The sequence below is a fragment of the Ipomoea nil genome, unplaced genomic scaffold, assembly GCF_001879475.1.
Source record: "Ipomoea nil cultivar Tokyo-kokei standard unplaced genomic scaffold, Asagao_1.1 scaffold3056, whole genome shotgun sequence".
NCBI lineage: Eukaryota > Viridiplantae > Streptophyta > Magnoliopsida > Solanales > Convolvulaceae > Ipomoea > Ipomoea nil.
The window spans coordinates 301,886-321,372 of NW_017619484.1; the positions used below are offsets into that span (position 1 = coordinate 301,886).

At 38.3% G+C, this 19,487-nt stretch overlaps 3 protein-coding genes across 3 annotated transcripts; 1 reads left to right on the forward strand and 2 right to left on the reverse strand.

Moving 5' to 3' along the window:
• The first annotated feature begins 590 nt into the window (after positions 1-590).
• LOC109164021 (vacuolar amino acid transporter 1) lies at positions 591-5,597 on the forward strand. Its single transcript, XM_019312771.1, has 4 exons — positions 591-873; positions 1,781-2,080; positions 2,927-3,234; positions 4,841-5,597. The coding sequence occupies exons 1-4, from the start codon at positions 636-638 to the stop codon at positions 5,378-5,380; spliced, it is 1,386 nt and encodes a 461-aa protein (XP_019168316.1). The 5' UTR covers positions 591-635; the 3' UTR covers positions 5,381-5,597.
• A 179-nt stretch (positions 5,598-5,776) lies between these two features.
• Positions 5,777-9,014, reverse strand: LOC109164022 (chitinase-like protein 1). The gene is made up of 3 exons (XM_019312772.1): positions 8,527-9,014; positions 7,083-7,242; positions 5,777-6,471 (listed from the first exon to the last, which is right to left on the reverse strand). Exons 1-3 carry the CDS (start codon positions 8,936-8,938, stop codon positions 6,060-6,062), a joined length of 984 nt encoding a protein of 327 aa, XP_019168317.1. The 5' UTR covers positions 8,939-9,014; the 3' UTR covers positions 5,777-6,059.
• Positions 9,015-14,938: 5,924 nt separating this feature from the next.
• On the reverse strand, positions 14,939-19,227 carry LOC109164020 (calcium-dependent protein kinase 24). Its single transcript, XM_019312769.1, has 8 exons — positions 18,955-19,227; positions 18,334-18,883; positions 17,537-17,660; positions 17,268-17,411; positions 17,024-17,176; positions 16,580-16,695; positions 16,325-16,492; positions 14,939-15,580 (listed from the first exon to the last, which is right to left on the reverse strand). The coding sequence occupies exons 2-8, from the start codon at positions 18,862-18,864 to the stop codon at positions 15,200-15,202; spliced, it is 1,617 nt and encodes a 538-aa protein (XP_019168314.1). The 5' UTR covers positions 18,865-18,883; positions 18,955-19,227; the 3' UTR covers positions 14,939-15,199.
• Positions 19,228-19,487: the final 260 nt, after the last annotated feature.

Sequence of the window (19,487 nt, forward strand, 5' to 3'; positions counted from 1 at the left end):
GTGTGTTTGCATCATATAAAATGATACAAAAAGAATAATGTATTTATAACATATCCCAAACAGGGTTTATGTTCATGTGATAACTTACCTTATTGTGTGAACTTGAGAACTTGTGCACACTTTTGATGTTGCATACTTGCATCATCCAAAGGCCCAGAACAAGTTGCACGGAAAAAGTCAAACCAGGACGCAATGTACCACGTGTGTGCATTGTGTTTGCAGTGCACTACGTGTTACAGATCACATGTACCGTCCACTAATATATATAAAGGACCCAAATTGATTCTCATGCTCAGATATTAATATAGGTTCTCATATGAACCTAAATATCCCAAACATAACAGTGTTATTTGTGGACCAATTTTCCCAACCTTAAACTAAGTATTTAATTTATTCAGATCCCATAATTTATCATTTGATTCTCCATGTTTTTTTCCCTAAAATATGGAAAGGAAAAATATATAAGAAAAGAAATCAAGATTCTCCCACGTATAGTACGTGATATTCTTATCGTAAGAACTCCATAGGTCTATAAATAGAACATCAATGAAGCATGCATTCGCATCCAACACAACATATTATTTTCGAAATTTCCTTTTCTTTTTCCTCATAAAATAATAATAATAAAATCAGAAATGTTTAGTAGCATGAGCAAGAGCTGGAGATCTAGTGGAAGTGGAACACAAAGTACGATAGAGTGTTCGTCGTGCTGTCCTGATGGTCACAAACACGTCGAGCCGGCGAGCGGCGAACGCTTTGAGGATCAAACGGCGGTAAAGGATTTGGAGTCGAGTGAGGAATGTGTTGAGCAAGCTGAGAAGAATAACAGCTCTTTCATGCATGCTGTCATCAATATGATTGGAATGCTTATAGGTATGTAAGAGCTTTTTATATATCATTAGACCAACCCCATCAACTAAAAGCCAACTACTATGTAGTGATAACAGCTCCGTTACTATTCTAAATGGGTGGTTAGATGATCAACCTCTGGTGATGGAGCATTGATTCTTTAGGCTAAAACAGATTAAAAAAAGTATAGAACAGATATTACAGTAAAAAAACAAAACAAAAAAAAAAAAAAAAAACACAGAGAAAAAGAAGGAAAAAAACAATGGTGTCACGAAAACCGACCACCTGAAAGTAATCTTAAATCTAGCCGAAAGCCTTGTTCCGACCACTTTAGGTATCCGGAAAAACCTTTGTTGCTATTTCCGACCAATTTTTGCTTTCGACTCGATTTAAGATCACTTTTAGGTCGGAAATTTCATAATTTTCAGCAGTGTAAAAAAGTAAAATATAAATATTTATGCGTCCAGATGGCGCATAAACAGGGCTCGCCTGGTGAACGCGTGCACCAACTAGCTTCTCCTCGACCCTAGTAGGTCCCACAAAAAACTCTTTTCTTTTTTTTTTTTGAATACTATTGACTCTATTAGAATGTAGTATCTGTTTATAACTACTTTCTCAACCTATTGAAGCACAAAAGTCAATATCGCCTACACTGAGACTCGATCACACAACCTCTCAGGGAGCAACCGGGTGCCATAAAAAACTCTAATTACTTTAAATACAAAATTTTCTCCATCCTCCCTTCTCTCCCCTACAACGTAACTCACCCTTTCTCTCTTCCATCAAAGCAAAAACAATCCTCAAAAACTCTAAGTTGGGGTTGCTCTTAGTTCACGTTAATTTGTAGGGTTCTGATTTTCCATTTGTACTATTTTCTCTGTTTTGGTGGTTTACTCTATATATATATGAGTTTGGAATGTTTGAACGACAGGTTTGGGGCAACTGTCAACTCCATATGCTTTGGAAAAAGGAGGGTGGATTTCAGCATTCCTACTAATAGGACTTGGAGTAATATGTGCTTTCACCACCCACCTCCTGGGAAAATGTCTGGGAAAGGACCCAAAGTCAAAAGATTACAAAGATATTGGGCAACAAGCATTTGGAACAAAGGGGAGAATCTTGGCTGCATCTTTCATCTACCTCGAAATCTTTATGGCACTTGTCTCTTACACCATTTCCCTACATGACAACTTGGCCACTGTGTTTTTGGGCACTCACCTCAAACTCACAGGTAATATAATATAATGCATGCACCTCCCAATTTTTTTGTATTCACACTTCTCATCTATACTTTATCCTTATATATATCTCAAGTGAAAACCAGATCTTAAGAGAAAACTTATTTAAGAATTCATTTTAGCGGTCCATTTAAGAAAAATCAACTGTTTTAAATCAAGGGAGAAGGAAAAAAAATTCATAATACCAATTTCGTAAATAACTTAAACTTTAAAATGTATCACATACAACTGTAAGGTGTATAAAGTACATCTAATAATACATATATAGATTTGCTACTTAATATGTGTAACTCTAAAACTACAATGTACTACACTCTCGCATTTTAATTGAGGTACTTTATAGTATTGTGCTTGTAATTTAAAATTTGAAATATTTGTCAAAGTGTGACCATATTTTTCTCTTATTTTAGAGTGGTAAATAATTCTCATATGATAACCACTTTCGTTAGCGTGAGTGGTCGTGCATTCTCATCCTTTAAAAGAGGTCGGAAGTTTTAACCCCCTCTGAAAAAATCAATCTGGCCACCACTTTGTCCCTTAATTGTGCTGGCCCGGTACAAATGGGGATTAGTCTAAGTATGGTACGAGCTTAAAGGTATCTCCTACAGTTAGGACCTGCTCAGGACATGCATCTCATGATCTGACAAAAAAATGAATTACATGAATACACAAAATCTATTACATGAATGCACACAATTTATTTCATAAGTCTCCACCTTGCAAATATAATTGTCACCTAAGACAGGGTTCTCAATTCTCATGTCATACTGAATCTATATATGTATACTCCATTTTAAGAATTGATTTATTGTTACTGGTCCGTTTGTGACTGGCCACAGGCATACAGTTATCAACTTCCCAATTGCTGACTGTGATGGCGGTTTTGGTGGCCCTGCCCAGCCTCTGGTTCAGAGATCTGTCTTCCATATCCTTTCTCTCCAGCGCTGGAATCCTCATGTCGCTTCTCATTTTTGTGACGGTGGCGTGCACCGCCGTGTTCGGCGTCGTCAACCCTAACCATCGCATACCACCTCTCCATCTCCCTAATATTCCTTCAGTTTCAGGCCTTTATGCTTTCAGCTATGCCGGCCATATCGTTTTCCCTAACATTTACACCGCCATGAAGGATCCTTCCAAATTCACCAAGGTAATGCAAATCCAATTTCCTTTACCAAAATTTTCCAACATACATAATATATATATTTTAAGAATATTACTTTTGCCCGTATGAACAGCTCAATTAGTTTCTCAGTAGTAAATTATATTGTAGGTGATAGGATATATACCCCGAGCATAAGTACCTATACCCGCTCGAATTATACTCCGTGCAATGAGAGGAATCTTTACTGATCACATCTAACCCCGTCGAGCCTCAGCTCGCGTGACCCGACCTGAAAGCACTTTGCCTTTTAGCTCGGTCCCAACCTCGAAACTTGGGTTGCGACCTGATCCTCCGGTCGATCAGTCGCTTACACTAAGGGTAAAAATCCCTATGGTTGTTGCTCTCCCAACCTCACCGGAAATAGACCTGCCAAGAATCGAAACTCACGTGTATAATTCATAGGGTTGCCGATCATGCCAGTGCATGTAGAACACGTGGCTGGCATGTCGGACACCCGGCATGTGTTTCCTAAATACAGCATTATTTATTGCTTAGTGGAGGGAACTTTTGAATTTTCACCTAATCAATACTAACTCGGGAACCTCCAACCCACTGTCACCAATTCCCGAGCTCACAAACCGTAACTACAACGTAGACTTACTCTATAACCTAGTGTATTTATTACATCAATAGGCAAAGACACAAGATCAAGATCTAGCGTTGCAATGTGAAAATTACACCCAATGTTGTGAAACACAATCAAAATTCAAAAAAAAAAAAATAATAATGTCGAGTATCTTATAGTCTGATTGCATGCTATCAATCTTATCTTCTTATCTTCCGTAAGGAAGGTTTCAGGGTTTGTTACAAATTTTTTTTATTTTTTTTATTTTTAAATCTCAATAGAGTGACTATTTAAGCTTAATATAAAATTTTGCGTTCAAATCCCATGCATCAAATTCACCATTTAGTTATGAACTTCAAAACTAATGACCAAATATAATCCATCATAGGATTCTCTTTCCTTTTCGATCTCATGTGATTTATTCAATTGTTGTTGTCCTTCGTCACAACTCGACGTCACCTGAGGAATAGGATTCTATTCCAAATTCCAAATTCCAAATTAAACCTTCTCTGCTGATCGAACTATTATAACTTTTTCTTTTCAACATTCGATTAGTAAATTTTTGGAACCACTAGTGAATATATACATATTGTGCCTCTATATATATCTCGGTTTATTTGATCCGTAACTATAAGTTAAGATCCAATTTTATTTTGGGAATCATATACTCCATCCAATCTATTTTATATGATCTACAATGAAACTTAGTTAAAATTATTTACAATTAATAATAAATAGTTAATGAGTCAAATAAAATGAGATAGGGATCTGAAAGCACACATTAATTGGAAAGAAAAATAAGAAAAATGAGTCACATTATAGTGTACTCTAAGCAAAAAATGAGCAAAATTTAATTCATTAAAATTAAAGGGTAAATAATTTCAATATGATTAGTCAATTTAATTTTATGGTCACTGACTCTATTAGAGTGCGGTACGACCCAAAAACATATATCTCAGAGGGTTCAAACGTTACTGAACTACAAGCTACTTGTTTTGATTGATTTATTTAAAATTTATTTTGTAGGTATCGATTGTAAGCTTTTCAGTAGTGACCATACTCTACACCGCCTTAGCATTCATGGGCGCTAAGATGTTTGGGCCGGGAGTGAGTTCACAGATCACCCTAAGCATGCCTAGGCACGTCGTCTTCACCAAGGTGGCTTTGTGGGCAACCGTTCTCACCCCCATGACCAAATACGCATTGGAGTTCGCCCCATTCGCCATTGAACTCGACCACTCTCTCCCGCCTTCCATGAAGCATCACATTAAGACGATAATTAGGGGTGGCACCGGCTCAATTCTCATCCTCATAATACTTGCCCTGGCTCTATGTGTGCCATATTTTGAGCACGTTCTTAGCCTCACTGGCTCACTGGTTAGCATTGGGATCAGCATTGTCTTGCCTTGTGGTTTCTACACAAAGATCTTCTGGCCTAAAATCTCAAGGCCACTCTTGATTTTCAATGTTGTTCTAATTGTGTTTGGAACACTTCTCGCCGTGTCTGGGACAGTTTCTTCTTTTAAGCTATTAGTGATAAGCCTTCAAAGAGCTCACTCAACCTAAGAACTCTGCGACGAATTTGATTTTCGATTATAATATTGTTAAATAAGCTATAAATCCTGTCATGAAAGTATTAAATGTGCTTGGAAATGTTGTGATGAACTTAGGAAAATAGGTGTTATATCTTCTTCATCATAAGATATAAGCCTAGTCGATCTATAATTGTAACTTCTTTTTTTTTTTTTAATGTGAGAATAAACTAAATTTTGGTGTGCTGGAATTCTTTTTTTTTTTTTTTAATTATTATTTTTCCTTTTCCTTTTTCTATTTAGTGATTTGATGATTGCCTGGGATAGAGCTTTGAACATGGTGATGTGCCGCTGGGGCATCTCCAATTTTACATATCAGTCCTCACATGCCAAAACATGATAACACGCTCCTGTATATCAACTTATCAAGTGATAACATGATAACATTTTGATGATAAATGTTCAAATCATAGCACACTGTACAAACGAATATTACATTACATATATATAATTACATAATGCACACATTATAAGAAAGAAAAATCTCCAAAATTATATTGGAAGAGCAGCACTCTATACATTCACTCCCAATACGATTATCTTCTTAGGTTTAGAGAAGGGACAAAATTGCAAGCTGCATCTTCCTCTTCGTATTGCACGATTCTCTTCTGCAAAGTTGAAGCAAGAACACCAACAATAGTTTGACATGGAGCTCAAGAAGTTGCAGAGGGAGAAGATGGATTGAACGGCTTCTGTTCTGCACAGGTTAGGACATCATGAGGCCCCGCTTCCTCGCGGCCAACGCCCATCAAGTCGAGATAGTACAGGTAGTGAGAGATGATGGTGTTCATCGAGTCAATATCGCCTTGACCACATACGAGATCCCCATACAGAATATTCATGGTGGTACCAAAACCGGGAAATCGTTTGGACAGAGTGTCATTCTTGGAGGGCTTCCAGTTACCAACAAATGCATCATGAGCTGAAGGCTGCCCCTTTTCAACTGGGGTCATCCACCTCCAGATTGCAGCCTGGAAAGCCAAGGTCGCATTCTGTTCAATGTATTCAGGGTGGCTCAAGAGATCTACTTTGAGTGCTTTACCTGTAGCTCCGTAATTGTAGTTCCTGAGTGAAATAAGAATCTTCAGAACTCTACTCCCAAAGATTGAATCCCCACACACACACCAGCCCGACAGAGCATGTGAGAGGATGTAAAACACGGTAATTCAGTGGCTCAGCAGACAGGACCAAAGGTCGATGCGCACAAGAGATCTGTCCACTCTGGACATAATCCCCATACTGTCCCTGCCGAGTTTCAAACCTAGGTCTCTTCTTCCAAACACTGCCTACTAAACCAGTGAGCTAAACCCGTGCGGGCAAATCTTCAGAACTCTACTCACAAGATCTTAGCAAGCGAAACACAAATCTGAGCTAAACCCGTGCGGGCGAATCTTCAGAACTCTACTCACAAGATCTTAGCAAGCGAAACACAAATATGAAGCAAACACTACACTAAGTGTTCCCAAATATCAAAAACAGAACAAAAAAGGAGTGAAATCTTAGTCTAGAAACACAACTAATGTAAACATTGGAAAGTGGAAACCTTCATATTCTGTGAAACATAGCCCATCAACTAAGAAACAAATGAATTTTGTATGACGAAGAAGTTGATTAACAGATGGGAGGTAACTTAGCAAAGAACATCTAGTATAAAATTAATCACAAATAAATCATACCAGTAGAGGGGCAAGGCACCACGGCCATAATATTGGGCTCCAGGAGAGCATGGGTATGTTAGTTTGTAATAATCATCACAATAGTCCTGGCTAGGACTCATCTCCTTGTTATAGCACAGACCCCAAGCCAACGGTCCACCAGTAGCAACTCCATAGCCACCTGCAATATTTACCATAAGCAAGATAAGTGAAAAAGGAATACCATCAGATAAGACAGAAATGATAACCTATGAAACTAAAGCATATAAAACTTCAACTATAGGTTAAATAATGCACAAGCTATGTTAGCATCAAGCGCTTACCACTACGCCAAAAGCAATAGCTAGTAGCGAAGATGCAACTTTATTTGTTTATACCGCTACACATTTTCAAGAGCCAAGGTGCTGGACTTAGCCCTTTACTGGCCTCCGCCCAACTATCCCCTAGCGACATGATGCTAGACTTAACCTTTTACCTTTTACCGGCCTCCACTCAACAATCCCCTCCCAGCACCAGCCAGTCTCATAGGGAAGGAGTAACTTTATTTTCAAATACCGCCACACATTTTCGAGAGCCAGGGGTGCTGGATTTGGCCCTTTACCAGTCTCCGTCCAATAATCCCCTAGTCACATGGTGCTGGACTTGGCCCTTTACTGGCCTCTGCCCCAACAAACTATTAGAAATTATTGGAAGTTTTACAGCCCATTGAGTTAGTTAAATAGACATTCTATTAGTCAATAATCAGGCAAACATATCAAGCTTCAGAATCATGAAATTGATCTATGCAACATCCAACATAACACAAAATCTAACTCAACTGGTTTGGCTACCCTGTATATTGCATAACTCCATATGAAGTGGGAAATGGGATAAGGCCGTCTGGCGACTTAAAGTTCCATTGAGATTGGAATATTTAGACAGCTCCAATCGTACCTTCTAAAGGACTCTTATTTCTCTAGTTAAAATTTGTGGAATTGAAGCAACTGAATGCTCCAATTGCTCCAACTATAGTTCATCCAAACGGCCAAAAATAATCCCACCAACCTCTCCCAAACACACCCTCTTTGATCATTTCACTTGAAGGTCAATCTGTCACTCACCAAACTCAAAACACGCTGTGAAACCAGAACCAAATTCTAAATTCCAAAGTTTCTCATCTCCCCACCTTTCTCTAATTCTATACAGTTTTTGTTAGGACGCTTATGATACTCAAACGCTAACCACTATGCCAAAACATATAGCAAGTAGGGAAGATGCAACTTTATTTTCCTATGGGTGCTGACCCTTTACGGGCCTCCGCCCAATAGTTTTATCCATCCGGAACACAAAATACTTTTAAAAATAATAATAAAAGAAGGAGAACAACGTGTATAACCACATCTATTGATATATCCACATTTCAAATAATCATGAAAATATTAAATTAGCATATAGTTAAAAGACAATAAAAGAGCTGAGAACAAACATGAAGTTTTGCTTCCGACATGGGCAAGGAATGCAGCAAGCTCCTTCATCTGCATCGACTTGCCGCCGGTGGTACAGAATCCGAGGGGCTGGAAGGAGGCGGAAGCGAGGATGAATGAGCGGTAGTCCCAGAAGCCGACGGCGTGAGCGACGGGGGAATTCCTCTTAGAGAAGAGGTTCTCAAACTGGTAGGTCTCGAAGAAATCGGTAATGGTCAAATTGCAGCAATATTGGGAGAGGCGATTGCACTCCCAGCCTTTGGCGCACAACTTGGTCCCCTTCACCTTCTTCACTACAGTCGGCGGCGTCTTCGAAACCTCGCGGTCTCCGCTGACGCCACCCAATGCCGCCGCCGTTGCCACTGCCGCAAGTACAATCGCCGCCACCAAATTCATCTTCTTCGAGCTCTCCATTATTTTTCTTCTGTGTTTTCTTTGTCCTCCAACTAGTGCAGAGAAGGCTTTATTTATAGCTAAGGAGAAATATAGGAGGGAACCAAAGTGAAAAGACAACTTACCCAACGGCTTCCAATTGATTGAGAATTTGAGATCTGATCTCATTTTCTAATTTTTCTTCTTTGCTTAGAATGAATTTTTTATATTTCTATTATATATAGTTTTAAGCAAGAGTGAATTCCATTTTTGGTCATACTGTTATTGGGGTCATTCCAATTTTAGTCCATCATAATTTTTTTTGCCACATTGCACCCACTGTTAATGAAATCGTTTCAATTTTAGTCCTCCGTTAATTTTTTCGTGTGTTGGCCGTTTAATTCAGGGGCATTTATGTCTTTCCATGTTATATCCTACATTTTATGCTTTTCCAACGCAAACCACAAAAAATTAATTCGATGTGGACAAAGCTTAGCACAGCATATCGTGAAGCAAAAACTCCGCAAAGCTTAGCGCAACAGATCGTGAAGCAAAAATAATTTGAGCCTAGACAAATAGAATTGTTGATTCTGGAAGCAAAAGAGGACTTGTGACCCAAAAAAGATTTTCAATTTTCAGAGGATCCCTCTTCCACCCAAAAAGAGAGTTTCAATTTCCAGAGCTTCTTCCTCCCGCAACCTCTACTCCGTCCGCAGGAGACGACGATTCCTTTCTCGATTCTGCTTCAAGGAGGTTGAGAAGCTTATCCTTGACGGCAGCAGCGGCGATGGAGCAATTGGTGGGCACCGGCGCTGTCCATCTTTGTGAACTATCCCGCCGTAGCCACATGTTCCCGTACACAAAAGGGGCAGTGAAGATGATGATGATTATGCAATTCTCTAGGCTTAATTTAATTTGATTTGGGCATCTTCTTGCAAATATATCCAGCCAGCAACTAATGCCGACCATCTCACCGAACTCCCACGGGCTATCGAAGCAGGCAGCTACAAAGACCCAAAAGCAAGCGTTGAATGCACTCTGATCTATCCTCGTCTTCTTCTTGCTCTCCTGTGATTCTCACTCAAGATGAGCTAAAGAAACTTGCCGCCTGAAGAAACTTGTTACAAGGTCGTGAGTATGTGAAGTCTGGCATGGTGGTAGTCTAGGCACCGGCTCCACCGCCAAGCACGCGGATTGGGGAACTGCTGTGGCAAGGGAAACTGAAGAATATTGTGGGGATACCAACTTCCAAGATGACCCACGAGCAAGCTATTTCCTTGGTGATTGTGGACGAGTCAAAGTTGGTTGTCGACGTGTACAGAGGCAGCGACCCCTTCGACAAAGCAGTCGTGACGGCAGCAATCCATGTTCTCCTCTTTCCGGCGAAGCAGAGCAGGTCGACGAACTCTTCTCCAGTGCCGTCTTTCGCGTTGCCACTGGTTTTGCGGCGTAGAGGGGTGGACCAAGGCGGCGGCGGTAGCGGTTCTATTACTTCGCCAGAGTTCCTCTCTAACGTTGTGTGATGTTCTAACGCAGAGCCAATCGGAGATTCGCCCTACTCCACCAACAACAACACACCATAAACAAACTAATTTGGTCTGCTCAGAAGCCAAAATTTGCGTCATTGCTTCGATTTTGTTTGGTTGGGTATTAGGTTTTAGGTTTGATTTCCTGATTTCCTTAGTCGAGGACAAGACAAACTAAAGACAAAGACAGAAATAACCCTTGAAATCACGGTCAGATGACGGAAAGTCTAATGTGGACTAAAATTGGAAGGGTTTCATTAACAGTGGGTGCAATGTGGCAAAAAAAATTATGGTGGACTAAAATTGAAATGACCCTAATAACAGTAGGACCAAAAATGAAATTCACTCTTTAAGCAATGTTTATCATTTATTGCAAATTAAACTTAATTTTTATTTCCATGACACTGTAACCTTGTTACAATTTAGCTCATATTTCATTTCTGAATAACAAATACTTTTAGTAAAAATCACATTTTGATTTTTTTTTTATGGGGTAATCAACATTTTGGTCCTTCAATTGTTTTCCAACTGTCAATGTAGTTTCTAATTTTCAATTTCAACCAATTTAATCATCGAATTGTTTAAAATTTCATCTATTAAACCCTTTTAGGTACCAAAATGGTAATTTTCACATTTTTTAAATTTCTTCAATTTAGTTCTTGAAAGAGTTTAATTAACAAAATTTTAAACAATTCAATAATTAAATGGATTGAAATTGAAAATTAAGGACTACATTAACAATTGGAAAACGATTGAGGGGCCAAAATGTTGAGTAACTCTTTTTTTATAGTAATGAACATTTACGATTTTGTTATGGGTGATAAAGCTTGCTGCTTTTTTTTTTTTTTTTTTTTGGATGAATTAAGAATATATCCAACGACAGTTACAAAATAGAAACTAAAAATACTATAGTTGTATAATTTAACAACTAAAAACATATTTTTTTATCGGGATTTCTGCACTAGAAAAGTTATGTGACAAACCTAACCTTCAAATACAAAAATCATGTTTCACCCGCTCAATTATTTATTTTGAAGTGATATACCTGTTCATAGCTACTTTCTCAACCTAGAGCTCAAACCCATGATCTCTCATTTAAGATAGTCACTTTATATCACAAGACCACAAAGTCATTGGCATAGTCATTTTAACTTTGTTTACATTTAAAGTGGTATTTGCAAATTATTTGGAGAACCATGCCCCAGGTGAGAACCTGGGGCAATCCAAACTATTGATCTAATAGATTAAATCGTTGAAAATAAATAAAACTTTATAATATTTATGAAAATGACCCAATTATTTTTTATTTAATTTTTCATCCATCAGATATTGCATATTAATGGTTTGGATTTGTTCACAAGTTCTGACTTGGGGAGTGGTTCTCATATATATATATATATATATAAGTTCAAATGTGGCGAGACCCTCCCTGTCACTAATGATGTATTCTGAAAATCGCCGCATGACCGCACGGGAGGGTCTCGCCGCACCGGAGGGAGGGAATACTTATTATAAAATTATTGAAAAAAATTAGAGCAAGCTAAGTATTTTTTTTTTCAAAAAATATCATTTCTATTTCATTTTAATAATTGCATCCCAATCATGAAGATCTCACCGCTCCAAATTTCCGTCAGTTAGACTCATAAACACCCAAATGCTTATCTGAAGTTGTTGTAACACACACATGACACTTCGATCTGCCCACATAAGGTATTTATAAGGAACCTGAGCGCACTTGGCTCGTGGGTGCACACAACTTCAAGCTTAGAAGTTCATTTTGAAATTTAATTTGCACCCCGTGACCCCGATGTGTAAGAGAGAATATCTATACTACATAATTCAAACTCGTTAAAAAGTTTAATTTTTTTTTTTATACTAGTACAAACCACATGTGTTTTCAATATGTGACATACAAGGGCAAGCCTTCATAAATTCAATTTTATTTATTTTTTTTACTATTTTCTCAACGTAGTGAAGCACAAAGAGTCAATATTGCCTCTACTGAGGTTCGAATCCACAACCTCTTATATGAGAGAGTAACTTAGTGCCACTAGACTACAAAATTCTTGACAACCTTCCTAAACTCTATTTTTCTAACTTTCACTTCAATGAGTGCACTTTGAAAATCAATTTTTTCATACACAATATTCATTTTGAGTGTATAATATATCAAATTTATCATATCAACTAGGAGAATCATAACCCACTTTAACCCCAACCTAAATTGAAAGTAAAATTACTCAAATCCTCAAAACAACTACTTCAAATATCAATTTATACTAGCTAATTTTTTTAAATATTATTTCTATAAACATATAAAGAGATTTTGTGTCCTAGAGGGAAAGTCTGTATCATGAAAATATTTGGAGATCGAAAATGCTAGAAGTTGAAGGGCGAAGAGACATACATGATTTGGAATGAAGGAAGCGGGTTGGTAAGGGCAGACCCACCAACAGCTCAAACATCTATAATATTTTGTCGTCCTATTGTAGAGACTAGAGACTACCAGAGAGAATTTTATTTTGTCCTAAAAAATCTATAATTTTATATTTAGTTAATTCCTTTTTTTTTTGTACTCCTGTTATTTGGGGCGTGTCTAATTTTAGTCTATCATAATTAATTTTGAAGTTAATTACTGAAATGGTCCCTTGACTATAGCGAAATTATCAATTTGGTCACAAGTTAACGGTTGACTAATGATCAAACAAACGGAGGATCAAATTGGTTAAAATTTTTAAAATTGAGGGACTTAATTGGTTAAAAAAAAATAGTTAATGATCAAATTGATAATTTCGCTATAGTTAAGAGATCATTTTGATAATTAACTCTGAATTTTGTTACATTACGGTCACTCTTTTTCTAATCGTGTTACTTTTAGTCCTTTGTTAAGTTTACCGTTTATTAACCTACCGTCTTTTTAACTTTTTTCTGTCATTGTTGACTATGTTAGTGGACGCGAACCCCCGATCTTTTTAACGTTAAGTTCCAAGGAGAGTGTATCAGAACCTTGATCACCCATGAAGGCTGAAAGGTCGTTGACTGGATCTCCGAGGTAGAGGCCATCCATTGCCACCGTATGAACCACCTCATCGTCGGCCTCGAAGCAGAGTGGTGGCCCAGTTACTCCAAAGTGCAGAACCCGGCGGCAACTCTCCAACCCTGCGTGGTGCGTTGTTGCCTCATCTTCCAACTCCTCCACTGCAGCCGCATCCCAGACAAGCTTGTCAGCTTCCTTGCGAACCCCGTCTACACCTTCATCGGTGTCGCGATCTACGACGATGTTAGAAGCTCGAGAAAGATCAGTGTATAATCTGGGGGTGAGGTATCCAATGGAAACCAAGCGCCTCCGCGTCGCGGTGGAGAACAGCCTCCCGGACTCTCCGACGGCGACTATCCCAATGACGATCTGGTGGCTAGCCGCAATACATCCTCACCGGCCTTAGCGACGTCTTCACCATCATCGGCCTGCAGGAGCTCATCTATGACCAAATGCTCGTCCAGATCGCAGCATCGGTGCCGCCTTGTACCTCAGGGTTGTCTGCATATGATCGTATGGAATGGAATTTTCTACCACAAATGATGACTCTCTTAGGCTTCTCGCAGCAATGGATCAACCTGGTCCTAATTTAACCTATGTAAGCACATTAAGTTACAAAGTGTATGTAAATGGGACAAATCAGATTCTTCCATCTCGGGGTTTGAGACAAGGTGATCCATTATCTCCTTATTTATTTATCATATGTGCTAGGGTCTTTCTATGCTTTTACATATGCAGAATTACTAGTACCTAGTGAGAGGTGCCCCAACCCTCACCCACTTATTTTTGGCCGATGACAACCTTCTCTTCTTCAAAGCTAATTAGGGTGAAGCCAAGGAAATCAAACACTATCTCACGATATGATATATGAAAATTGCTCCGGACAGGCCATTAATTTCCATAAGTTGGGGATCTCCTTTAGTAGCAACACTCCAATTGAGGTAAAAAAAATTCCCTGGCTCGCCTCATGGCTGTGAATCAGACTAGGGATTTTGGCAAGTACCTAGGAGTCCTGTCTATTATTGGTAGGCAAAAAGGACAAGTTTTCAGATTCATAAAAGACAATCTTAGGAACAGAATTGATGGATGGAATAAAAAGTTCCTCTCAAGAGCATGGAAAGAAGTTCCACAGCCACTCCCTACTTATACTATGAGTATTTTCCTATGGAACTGGAATTCATTGGCAAGCCTGGTAGAAACTAAGGATCTTTCCCACACTGGTAAAATAGTTAGCCTTTGTTATGATATCATGTATCTTTTTTAATTATTATTGTTATTTTATTAGGAAATTAAATCGATCAGTGAACCTGATAACTCATACCTTAGCCAAAGCTACAAGCACTCAGTCTGATTCTAGTTTTTGAGATCCGTAATAATAATAATAATAATAATAATAATAATATACAAATAATTACCTCACTAAATTGTGAAGTATTTAATTTGAGTAATACAAAGATAAGATGAATAATTTAGAATAACATAAATTGTTGTTAGTTAATTGTGGTGCTCATCCTCAAAATTGTCATCATTTTATAAATGGTATGTATACAAAGCAAACAATATACATATTTTTTGTTAGATCTGTGTGAAAGCAGGATCAAACACTTTGCTCTCAATTTCATATATAGATATATATCCTAATTAAATTATATTCCTGCGCATGCAGCACGTATGTATCTAGCAGTGAGGAGCTAGGCATGAATGAAGCATTATATATATATATATATATATATGAATTAATTACTTTTTGATTTGGACGGACTTGTCTTTGAAAAGCCTGACGCTAAGTGCGTTCAACATGACTTTAGAGTATTTCCGGGAAGCCATCTTCCAGTCGGTGCCGGTGGTCATCATTGCTTTGAACTCTGGAAAGCTTATTCTTCCATCCTTGTCCAAATCCGCATCGAATATAATCTCTTGCACCACTTGGTCGTTTTTATTATCATCATCTATCTCCAACAGATAATCTCTCAGCTCTTCAAATTCAATGTATCCACTATTGTCCTTGTCAAAGATGAGGAACGCCTTGTGGAGATTATCGTCGTTGCTCAAATTCGTCAAGTGTACTGCTAATGTAATGAACTCTTCGCAGTTCAGCATTCCATTCCCATCTACATCCGCCTATATATTCATACATATATAACCAACAAATTAGTTAAATCATCAACGTAACGATGGATGATTGACAAATAACTGTTAGCTGATTCTTTGGATGATGATGAGGGAAACTCTATAATCCTTTCGAGTGTGAGTAAACCTCGTTTTATATGACCCTAGCCGGCAAAGGGTTACAAGAAAGTAACCAGCCTAGGATACCCATGACCCTAGCCGGCAAAAGATTACAAGAAAGTAACCAGCCTAGGATACCCATAATTGACCGGCTCAAACCAATGGGTCGGGGCAAGGAACTCGTGACATTAGCTTGTGGTTACAAGCGTGGATCTCTTGTCATCTTGGCTAGGGTTACGTTACCCTGATAGCTGATTAACTTGGTTGATAGTTGTTAGGTTAGCTGATTTGAGCAAATAACTGTTAGCTGATTTTTTTTGGATGATGAGGAAAATCCCATAATCCTTTAGAGTATGAGCAAATCTTTCCTTGTGACCTTAGCCGGCAAAGGACTACAAGAAAGTAAACCAGTTTAAGTTACTCATAGCTGATCGGGGTAAGGAACTCGTGACCATGTGGTTACAAGCGTGCATCTCTTGCCATTTTGGCTAAGGTTACCCTTTACTGATAGCTGATTAACTTGGCTGATAGTTGTTAGCTTATTAGGTTAGCTAGTTTGAACATCCGATAGCATTAACAGGTTGTATAGAAATGGTTAGTTGATAGTTGATTACATTTAATATATATAACACTTACGGCATCCATTAACAGCTGCACGTCATGATCTGCAACAGGTTGCCCCATCATACTCAACCCATCTTTGAGCTCTTCGAAGGACAAGTTTCCATTTTTGTCTGTGTCCATCATGTGAAACATTTCTTTGATGCTTTCCACTTGATCTTGTGACAAATTTTCTGCTACCACCTGCAATATCATATCTACCATTTTAGATTATGCATTAATAATATAAAATGCTAGGCTACGTACTTTAATTTGTTTATCCGGCCTTACCATGAGAACCCTTTTCTTGAATTTATTCATCAAAGTGAACTGCTTAATCCTTGTGGTAACGCCTTCTCCCAAAGGAACATTTGGTACTGTCTCAGCATTTTGAATCCATTTATGTGCTTTAATTTTGTTAACGCACGTACAAGAAAACAATTAATTAGCTGAGGAAAACACACTTTCAATGTAGTAAAAGGTAAAATGTCACTCTTTCAATTCTAGAAATTATGGAATTTTCGACCACCTGAAAGTGATCTTAAATCAAGTCGAAAGTCTTGTTCCGACCACTTTTGGTATCCGGAAAAACATTTGTTGCTATTTCCGACCACTTTTTACTTTCGAATTGATATAAGATCACTTTTAGGTGGTCGGAAATTCCATAATTTCCAGTGACTTTTTTTTTTTTTGTTTAATTTGTAGAGATGAGAAGAAGCTACTATATATACATACCAAGAACTTCTTCAATAGTCATTCGACTATAAGGATTTGCGTCAAGCATTCCTTTGACAAGATCCTTTGCATCTTCTGAGATCTTTGGCCAAGGATCCCTCTTGAAATCTATATCTCCTCGCACTATTGCATGCGCTATTCCTTCTTCAGTTTCTGCATGCATAAATGCATGTGTTAATAAACCAAATTAAAGTGAAATTTTTTGGAAAAAAAAAAAGTAATAAATTTATAAATATATATATACCTGCCCAGAAAGGGGGAACACCGCATAGCAAGATATAAAGAATAACACCAGCACTCCATACATCAACTTCATGCCCATAATCACGACGAAGAACTTCTGGAGCCATGTAGTATGGGCTCCCAACAATTTCTTTGAAGCGTTGGCCTAACCATTTCATATGCATATAATTTGTGATGAATAATAATATTGTTATCGTATCAAATTATAATAATATAATTTTAATTTTAGTAGAATGAAGCTCAGCTCATTGAATTGTACTGCTCACTCACCGGGTTTGAAGAAGATGGAGAGACCGAAATCTATAGCTTTCAAGGGCGCATTTTCATTACCATTTGCATATAAAAAGTTCTCCGGTTTAAGGTCTCTGTGAATCACTCCATGTTTATGGCATACCTTAATTGAAGCACACAATGAAAAACAAAAAGATCATCGGTTGAAAAATAACATGTACATCCTTCAATTTGAATTTGAGAGAGAATATAATTTTTTGGGTCACTTGACAAACCCACCGTCACTGATAAACCAGGGTTTCCCATAGCTGACCGGCTCAAACCAAACCAATAGGGTTAGAATTCAAACACATGACCTTGTGGTTACAAGTTTGCATTGTTAGTCATCTTGATTGGGGATACCCTGAGATAGAGTATAATTTTGATTGCCATATGCTTAGCTCACTGGTTCAGTAGGCAGTATTTGAAAGGACTAAAGTGGATAGATTTTTTGTACGCACCTACATTTGGCCCTGTAGTCATTGAGATAGGGTGATTTACATCCTCTCACATGCTTTGTGAGGCGGCGGGCATTAGGGTTGGAGATTCAATTGGTGTTTGATTAATCAACTTTTTGTAATAGTTTATTGCTTCACAACGTTAAAATTAAAAAAAAAAAAACAATAATAATAAATTATAGCCAAGTCATTTTGCATGTAATCTGTTATCAATTAACAGTTAATTTATAACCAACTAATGTTATAAGCCTATCAAACCCAGCAACATCTATTTACCAAACACCCCTTGACCTTTTGAGAGAAGAATATAATTTTGATGGGAATGGAAATGGAACGTACCTGGATAACCTCAAGAATGGTCTTGGTGACAAGAGCGGCCGCTCTTTCAGTGTAATGGCCTTTAGCGACGATCCTATCGAAGAGCTCGCCGCCCTCGCAGAGCTCCATCACAAGATACACAGCCTCCTTATCTTCATACACCTCCTTGTAGCTCACAATGTTGGGGTGTTTGGGCAAATGGCGCATGATCTCCACCTCCCTCCTCACATCCTCCACGTCAATCTCCGTCCTCAGCTTGCTCTTCGATATCTTCTTGCACGCCACGCTCTCCCCCGTCTCCTTCTCCGTGCACAGGTACGTCACCCCGAACTCCCCCCTCCCCAGCTCCTTCCCGAACTCGTACTTCTTCGAAATCCCGTCCCCCGTCGCATTATGGCTCTCGTTCAGCACCCTGATCTGCCGAGAAATCTTCTGCGATCGAGGCGCCCGAGTCCGGCTGCCGCCCCCTCTCACGTTTTCCGGATCGATGGGCCGCCGGTTCCTCGGTCTTTTCATTGTCAGCGCCGAATGTAGCGAGACACAAGCTCCCATCTTCGATCAGATTATTATTATTATTATTGAATTGAATTATTCAATTTTCTTTCTCTACCTGATCTGATCTGATCTTTTATATATATATATATATATATATATATCAACCTTAGCTTCAATCCCTTCCTCTTTTGCTAGATTCTTTTGGATGCAATGTATGGCTCTTTTGGAAGGTTAAAGCATCCCAAAGAACCAAGAAAACATTAAGGAAGGAATTGAATCAAAGATATGATACAAGAATAAGTCCTAGTTTGGGATCTGAAGAGAGTGATGATTGGTGAAAAGAGGGGACGTATAACAACAATAGCTACAAACTTTTGTTGTTTGTCCCCTCCTTTTTCTCTTCGCCCTTTAAACGCCCTTTTATCTCTTTATGCTAACGTCTAGTCTAGTTATATGGGGGAAAATGATCGGTGAACAAACTACACCAAAAGCTTCTTCACACATTTTTAAGGGGGAATGTGGGGTTCATATATGATTGGATGCTAATTAACTATCATATGTTTCTTCCTAGGTACATTCTTCTTTGGACTATTACTTTTTCATCCCTAACTTTTTTACTTTTAAAACCTTTATAGCATATTTTGTTCGTAGAATACATAATTTTTGAGGAAAATAAGGAA